Source organism: Ostrinia furnacalis, unplaced genomic scaffold, assembly GCF_004193835.3.
Source record: "Ostrinia furnacalis isolate ACB-3 unplaced genomic scaffold, ASM419383v2 OfSCF7157, whole genome shotgun sequence".
Taxonomy (NCBI): domain Eukaryota; kingdom Metazoa; phylum Arthropoda; class Insecta; order Lepidoptera; family Crambidae; genus Ostrinia; species Ostrinia furnacalis.
Window position 1 is genome coordinate 200,118 of NW_021137396.1, and position 8,648 is coordinate 208,765.

The 8,648-nt window shown below is 43.6% G+C and overlaps 1 protein-coding gene across 1 annotated transcript; it reads left to right on the forward strand.

Moving 5' to 3' along the window:
- Positions 1-525: 525 nt before the first annotated feature.
- bif (protein phosphatase 1-binding protein bifocal) lies at positions 526-7,762 on the forward strand. The gene is made up of 6 exons (XM_028319215.1): positions 526-658; positions 2,942-3,121; positions 3,791-3,926; positions 6,263-6,349; positions 6,812-6,951; positions 7,185-7,762. The coding sequence occupies exons 1-5, from the start codon at positions 620-622 to the stop codon at positions 6,943-6,945; spliced, it is 576 nt and encodes a 191-aa protein (XP_028175016.1). The 5' UTR covers positions 526-619; the 3' UTR covers positions 6,946-6,951; positions 7,185-7,762.
- Positions 7,763-8,648: the final 886 nt, after the last annotated feature.

An 8,648-nucleotide genomic window follows, 5' to 3' on the forward strand; every position in this document is an offset into this window, starting at 1 on the left:
CGTGCTGGGTTTCCGACATACTTCTTCGAACGCCTCGCTGGAACGAATTGACGCATAGGCGGAAACACCAACTAAATGCTTCATTGGACACAGTTATAACTTTTCTGGCTTACTAATTATAACCTAATTTATTTTCCACGCATTTGTACACGTTTGTTTTCAGAGTCCCACTAACGGCCAGTTCATAAGCACTACATTTACGACTACTTACTCATCTCGATTTAAGCCCTATCCATTTCAAGACTAGCCTATGCCCACGGCTCCACTCCACTGGCGTGAATTTTGCTCACAGAAACTATCGTGCATACCAGATGCACATAATAGTTTCAATTAGTAAGGAAATGTCTATTTGGTGATTATCACGATGATTGAAATAACAACGTTAGAATTTTTTTGTTCTTGTGTCGGTAGCATTGGGCGTAGCATCGTCACGTCAATTCCATAAGTGTTATCTGAATTTTTATAACGGTAATCCACGATAGTGTTCGTTCGCGTTAATCCCTGATTGCGGTAATGCGCCCGCGCAGCCCTCGCCAGTGGCCCGCGCGAGGCTCGTCGTTGCCGGCTGAAATTGCTTTCTTGTGCCTACAGTGATATATGCGGTTATGTTCACTGTAAGATGTTTCTCGCGCGATACTCATCGTTTTTCATGCAAAAGGTACAGTTATTGATTTGGATTGTTTAAGCTTGCCACGCTGACTGAAGCGCTGCTATCGAATCATTTTTGCCTCCACTATAATTTGTATGTCTGAACTAAGAGCAGTGTGTAACACAATTTGAAGATTTCGATGCTACCGATTCCACTGGCTTGACCTGACAAGGTGATAATTTCTCACATAAAGCTGTCTCACGTAAAACACTCGATGCAATATAAGATGCGCGGGCGCAGAGAGTGCTGGCAGCTAATTATAGCCGAAACTAATGATGCACGGCAATTAGCCGATCGGACGATCACTTGCTTATTAATATAGAAAACGCCTTTTAATAATGCGAAAATAATCACCAACAAGAGTGGCCAGTGTGAAATTATTATGACAGAAGTGGAACGGAATAAAGAGTTAGATGGTAGAGAATATAGTGGAGACGCGATTATTGCTAAGCCAACAAAGCCAGTCAAGTCACGTCACAGCACAGCAAAAGGCGGTAGAACTATATTTTGACTCGCATATCTCCTCGTAATTTACGTAGGTCCCTTTTGGATATCCAGGGTGGACATGCGCAGCTGTCTGTACATATATTTTTCTGAATCCTGCAGATATAACGCCTGGAATGGAACAGGCTTGCCACCTTCAATATCAGTTCAAATGAGTGCGAAACTTTCTACTTTCAATTCTAATAGGTAGGATACGCTCTTATATTTCTGATAATAGGAATTTTCTGGTAAAACAAAATAATAATCCCTGACAATACCGATTACAAAATCGTTACCTAAGTTATATAAACAATGCATCGAAACAAACCGGCTCTAATATAAATATTATTTTATACCTACTGTCGTTTATTTTATAGTTATTTATATTATGAACTAGCTTTCCGCCCGCGGCTTCGCCCGCGTGGAATTTTGTCTGTCACAGAAAAACTATATCGCGCGCGTCCCTGTTTCAAAAACCGGGATAAAAACTATCCTATGTTCTTTCCCGGGACTCAAACTATCTCTATGCCAAATTTCATCAAAATCGGTTGCGAGGTTTAAGCGGGAAAGCGTAACAGACAGACAGACAGACAGACAGACAGAGTTACTTTCGCATTTATAATATTAGTTGGGATAATAGTTGCTGAACTCGAATTTAATCCCAATAACAACCGTAACCAGGACAATGCACTGTAAATTAATTATCATGAGGAAAATTGCAATAATGTTTAAAATATTCCTCTTCTATTAATGGAACTATAACGTTAGAAATACCAACATTTGCCCGCGTTACATTTAAGCTACGTAAACAGAACTATAGTAATTGCACAAGTGCGCATTCCTCTTGGCGGATTGGACACACGTAGCACATAGCTCTTGCTTACTGTTCATTTGTCCTAGATAATGAAACCTTCCGGCGATTTCATAAAAAAACGATAGTTACACGAGTTGCAGCTCTGTGTTTTAATTGCCATAGATTCTGATCTGATTAATGATTAAACATGAAAAATAATTATTTATTGAGTTACCTTTTCCCTTGGTTAGATCTTTATAGTCTTCAGTAAAAATTCAGTTGGTTACCACTAAAAAATTATTTTTTCGGTACCTTTGCTAGTCATCTACCAATACAATATCTATAAGCTGACTCAGAGAAGTTTGCTATAAATTCTTGTTTTATTTTTTGATTATCATGCTAATAAGTTTACCTGTATGTTTCTCCCATGGCGCGCTGTTATCGAGCGGACGTCCACTGAGCGATCGTGATTCGGCGACGACAACGACAACGACCGTCTGAATTATCGAGCATCCGGTTTCCACGACGTCGATACCGTATGATACACGAATGTGGTGAAAGAACGTTGTTTGCCCATCTCTCATGTTTCCAAAGATAACAGTGTGGTCATATCCTGAATGAATATGATGCCAAAATCACGGAAATACAAAAAATATTACGTGATTAGAAAGGTTTTGAGAGGTTTTCTGCTTATAGGAGTAGGAAATTCATAGTATCAATATTCTATGCTACATACTTCTATACGATTATCTGTATATTCCGTGTCCCTGTGGACAATTAATATGAGTCGTGTGCTATAGGTATTTATTTGAAATCCAAATACAGGAGTGCAAACGACTATACCCAGTTGTTTCTTCCGCCACTTCTTCTCAGCACCAGCCCATATGTTGTCCCGAAGTGGTAGTAGGGCAAGCAATATTTGGGACGTGTATAAGCACCCTGGAAATGGCCTTGTACTGAATAAACTATTTGATTTGAGTAATAGAGAGTTTAATGTTGTGTTATGGTGTTTCCAGGCCGGCGAGCCGGGCGTGGTGGTGCTGAACCCGGAGGCGCTGGCGGCGGCGGCGTCGGACGAGGAGTGCGAGTGCGACGGGCCGCCCTCGCCCTGCGCCGTGCGCTTCGTCAACGACAACGTGCTCATCAACGGCCGCTCCTCCATGCCGCCGCGCCCCAACCGCGACCGCATCGCCAAGGTACGGAGCCGCTAGCGCCGTCATCGTAAGCTCTTTAGTCTCCACAGGAAACACAAAGAATTACACCGAACTAATTCCACCAGCCCCCTTCCATCATCGGGGAACCAGACGCAGGTTAGCGTACCATCCCTATATTGTAAACATTCCACCAGCTCGCACTAAGCGTTTCGATGACTCTTTAGGTTAGGGACTGGAATTCGCTGCCTGCTGCTGTCTTTCCCGAAGACAGACTATAATCCGGGTCTTTTCAAGGCGAGAGAGAATAGGCACTTACAGGGCAGATATGTACCATCCTAGACTGCATCCCACTTAACATCAGGTGCGATTGTGGTCAAATACCTGCCTTGTTATGCATAAAAAAAATTGAAAGATGGACTAGCTAATGTCGTCCACTGATTGGACAAGCCCTTCCCCGCAGTTTTCCACAACGACCGGTTCTACGTTGTCTGCGCCCAGATGCTTCAGACACCTTAACCAGATCGTCAGTTTACTGAGTGGGAGACTAATCTACAGAATTGTCAAACTTGGCTCTTAGAACTGATAGCGATCGAAACAGAAGAGTTCTCGACCACGTATCAGAAAATGTAGCGTAAGCAGGATTAGCTCGTATTTGGTATTTGACAAAATTCACCACAATACATTAACGCTTTCTTTTAATCCCAATTTCAGCTGAAGCTCCAGTTCGACGACTCGCTGACGTGCACATTTGAGTACCCATCCGAGACGTCCCTGTGCGAGGAGCCCGAGGACGCGGCGCACGCTGGCCAACCCACGCACGCCTCGCTCACCTCCAACACGCATATAGGTAAACTACTAAATACTCTTCAAAGCTGCAAGTGAGAATAGCATAGTAAATCCAGGCTTTAAGCTTAAAATATTTATTCTTGTTTTTCAACAAATATTATTTTAATACTGTGTAAGCGCTCCTGCACACGACGCCGCCGCCGCGCCGTCAAAGCCGGACCGGTGAAATTATGCTTTGACGGCGCGGTGGCGGCGGGCTTTACGCGGCGCGTATGAACAGTAACTAAGGGAGTTTATATCGAATATGGATACTTTTAGAATGTAGCAGGACACTTGCGCGAGTTGCAAGCGAAAAAAGCCATTACTTTGCGCGCAGGGGTACTTAATGAGGCTTTCCCGCAAATATATTTTCGTGCATGTGACTTAACGCAAGTGTATCAGAGGGCTTAGTGTGAGATTGATGTAATCTCGTCACACGTCGTCACTAGTGAGCGCGTAAAAAATAACATTAAATATATGACGGATTGTACAGCGCCCCTAGCGGAAACTTTCAAGAACTAAAATTTTCATATATTTTTTTAACGCGCTCACTATTGAGGAAATTTGATGTACACTCACACTAAGCCCTCGGAATCATTTAAAACGTTACCATTACTTAATATTGGTGGTCATTTACTGGTACAAACCACCTACCACCAATAACATGAGTTTGGGAACCGTCAGTGTACACCCGGCGCGTGCGCCGCCGCATCCTATTGCGAGCGCCCTCCGCGCCCGCGCCGCCCCCGCTGGCCGAAGAGCTGGTGCCTGACGAGACCTTCGTCTAGCGCCCCGAGCTAGACCATAAGGCTAGCAGTATTGCGTTGTGCCAAATCCTTGCTAAAGCCTGGTCCGTGAGCACGTAGAATTTTGTCCAATGACCCCAAGCTACCCATCCTTATCGCTCGCGCGTAATTATCGCTCGCACACTCACTGCGGGCGCCCGTCGCACAGTCGCGACAGCAATATAATTACGCGCGAGCGATAAGGATGGGTAGCTTGGGGTCATTGGACAAAATTCTACGTGCTCACGGACCAGGCTTTAACAATGATAGCGAGAAACTCCACAGTCAAGCTACTACTTTAGTTGAAGGAGTCTCTATCGTGAATTTAAGCTAGCTTCATACATCTCTAAAACATTAAAAATATCTGTCTACTACTAGCACCGCTCGTGGCCTAGCGGTGATCCAACAAACGATTACTTGGCTAGACTCATCATAATCGACACACATCAGTCGCGAACAATCAATCCCAACTAAGCTACCCTCTCTTTGCAAACAGTAACGCTGAGTTTGGCACGCTCCGCCCCACTCAAGGAACGTCCATATCATCTATCGGCCCTTCAGTTACCTTTCACGTGGACACTCGATTGCCACTTCACTTGTTCATCCTATCTGCTATTACATTTCGATATTTCCTAGCTAGAAGTATTATCAGTACCTATAATAGATTCTTCAAAAGTGACAATTTGTGTCCATCAAACATATTATTATCAGTAAAATAGACACTAAGTTGTACACGTGTTTTCTCTTCATAACGGATCGCCAGTCACAAACAATAGGAATACAAATTATTCACTTATGCAACATTTGTTCAGCTTTAGCCAAATGTGATAACGTAATCGTATTTGAACTGATCCACTGCCAATGAAACGGATCTTTCTCCAATAACACCAAATTTAATGCAAAAATCGGTTATGAATTTTATTAGAAAATATGAAAGTCATATCAATGTTATGCCGTTCCATCATCTCACTCAGGCAACTTAGGTCGAGTAGTTGTGGTATGGAAAATTTTTCATTTGTCTGTCCAACTTGTAACATAATTAATTTGTCATGTAAGATTTACCCTTGCTATGTCTATTGGCCTGTAGTTTAACTGAGCTTGTAACAACGATCAATATTCATTTGATTCATTTGCAGATGTCAGATCACAATTTTCTTCGTCACTTTGTAATTATTTACGCTCTCGAAGATAATTTGTATATTTGAGAAGATATCAATCGATCGACTCAGTTAGACTATAGACTCCTTCAGTTGTTACTACGAACGATTCAGTAAAATGAAGAGAATGATGAACTTAATATTATTCTCAAAAAGTTGCTCACAACAGTTGTAAATCTATTCTAACTCAAACATCGTCATTGGTTGAATCTCGCATCATTCTAATCAATTTACCGACTCTAATTTGGGGCCACGAGGATCATAGTGGCCTAACTAATTTTTTTTACATTTTTGTGGTTTGTTTCTGTAAGTTTTTTGCCACCCTCATCCCCCTGGCCCCAGTAAGCTGGAGCGTAGTGTAGTGTAGTATAGCGTAGTGTAGTGTAGCGGTAGTGACGAGTAGTGGCGTGTTGTAGTGTCGGCGGCGCTGGCGCGGTACACGCCGCACAAGACCGTGGCCGACGCCTTCCAGCTCGGCGTCACCAGGCACTCCTGCGCTCCAGGTATGTACACTTTGCTTTATACCATAGACTAGCGTAAGGACAGGAAGAAGCACTTAAATAGCCAATTCTCAAAGACGCTCCAATAAATCGAATTTGCTGTATTGAAAACCTAGTACAGATCCTAGATTCAAGTTCCAGGTCCCGGCCAATCGAAAGGTCTCCATCGACAGGTCGGCCGATTCCGACCTATTAGATTTTATTTATTTATTTATTTTATTTTATTCGGATAACCAACAGCAATACAATACAAATAATGAGCCTTGTGCATTGCTTCATATTTCCATACGTCGTCTTCTGTGTTTCCATACGTCATATGACGCGACTACGTTATATCTGGCAACGTCAACGACTGGAGCTAACTTTTTTCAACATAAGTTTTCGTTTCACATAATTACTTAGTGCGTTCAGATCACGTTTAGTGGCCTATCATGCACGCTAACATGTCTCGCGTCGTGTCCGCAGCCCCGGAGGCGGTGAGCAACGGCAACGGGTCGGCGGCCGACGACGAGGACGCGGGCGACGCGCGGCCCTGCCAGCCAGCCAGCGCGCGCTCGTGGAGCGAGGCGCGCACGCTCACCACCGACCTGCTGTTCTAGCGCGAGGTGAGTCCAGGCCCGGGCTCGCAGCAGGACGCGGGCGACGCGCGACCTTAGTACTTAAGTCGCTTAAGTGTCTTCGTGGGAAACCCTGCCAAAAACCCCTCAAATGGACGAAACTGGAGGCAAGTTTCAAGCCCTTCGGTTCAGACTGCCCATCTCTTGCCCAGAAGCTAGATACGGCCATGTCTTGTAGTATACGTTCTAGATTAGATTTTCAGTGTAACTTATCTTTCCAGGTCGGCGCAGTCCCCCGAGCGCGACCCGCGCGAGCAGCGACTACCGCCGTTGGAACGGACTATTGGACACTGCTCAAATTATACAGTCCCCATTTAGAGTAAGGAGATTTACATACGAATCGACCTATCAGCCTGATACCTAAATTTTGTAAAGGTTTTGCAATTTTTTAAACAAATGCAACATATTTTTGGAAACTTTTCCGATTTGTGACATTATTGTATTGTAGATGCATTTTGTAGAAGTATGTACTTAACTGCGATTACTTAACGTGGATATGATGTAAAAATTGACTGGCTTTGTTATGAATGTGGGCGTATACAGAAACTTGCTTAAATTCGTTCCTTTTGACTTTCGAACATGAGTAAACTTAGTGCCTGGCCTTATGATGCACGGACTCATCTCTATCGACAAATCTGGTCCACTTTCTCATAGAAAGGTCCGTTCACATTCGTAAGAAAGTCGCTCGCTATGTAATTTAAAAAATTTGACTATTTTATTTAATGTACTGATATTTCCTGTCATATCCGCAGACTAACGAAGCTCGACTGATTAGCTGATAAATTGATAACATAACTTTTGATAATGTTTTAGCACTTGACTCGATAGACGATAGACGAAACACGTGATACTATATACTCATTCCCCAAATCATTCCTATATGGCAATTAAGTGAATTATGTGTTTTGGTATACTTTATAAATGAAGTATGACAACATTGACAACAAGGCTGAGCATGTGTGAGCTCATTGAAGCCCTGAAGGCGTGTAGCCTCGTAAAGATAGAATAGTTGTATATGTTATTTTATATGTTGCGCGCAGGTGCGCTATAATCTATGGAAACTGGATTTTCATTCATAATAATTTATTGGAAACGTTTGTTTTGTATTATACAGGAAGCCAATGTTGAAAACGACACGTGTGCGAAAGAGAGTGCTCTACAAGTTAATAATTAATTTTGTACAGTGCCCTCTCTTTCAACGTTACACAAAATAATAATGGGTTATATTCACTCAAATAGGTAGGTTTTAGTGATCCTGACACGCTTGCTTTGAGTGTGAAGCGTTCCGCGTAGTTATTAATGTTGTGCTAAGTGGCTGCCTCCCTCGCGGACGGCCCGCGCTGCAAGCGGGGCCCGGGCGAGGAGGCCGCGGGGCCCGCGGGCCCGGGCGAGGCGGCCGTGGGGCCCGCGGGCCCGGGCGCCGGCCCGTAAACAATAAGTGCCTGTGGGTGGCGAAGGAGGCTCGTGAGCATTTATATCGAGTAGTGTAAGTTAGCATAGCTGATCGTTCCGGCACGCTGTAAGAGTGTCATATACGTTCGTACTAGCGGCACGCCCACATGCGCGACTGTTNCGGTCGGGGTTACTTATGTCTTCCGGTAAGTCTGCAAGTTCAGTTTTAAAATCTACAACATTTCGTTTAATATTTTTCCAGAGTGTGCGGGGGTCCTTTAAGTTTTTATTTA

Bases quoted from the DNA above. Each gene is read 5' to 3' on its own strand.
- bif (XM_028319215.1), top strand. From the start codon at position 620: ATGTTTCTCGCGCGATACTCATCGTTTTTCATGCAAAAG. The intron at 659-2,941 runs GTACAGTTATTG...TGGTGTTTCCAG, and splicing joins CATCGTTTTTCATGCAAAAG to GCCGGCGAGCCGGGCGTGGT. The intron at 6,350-6,811 runs GTATGTACACTT...TCGTGTCCGCAG, and splicing joins CAGGCACTCCTGCGCTCCAG to CCCCGGAGGCGGTGAGCAAC.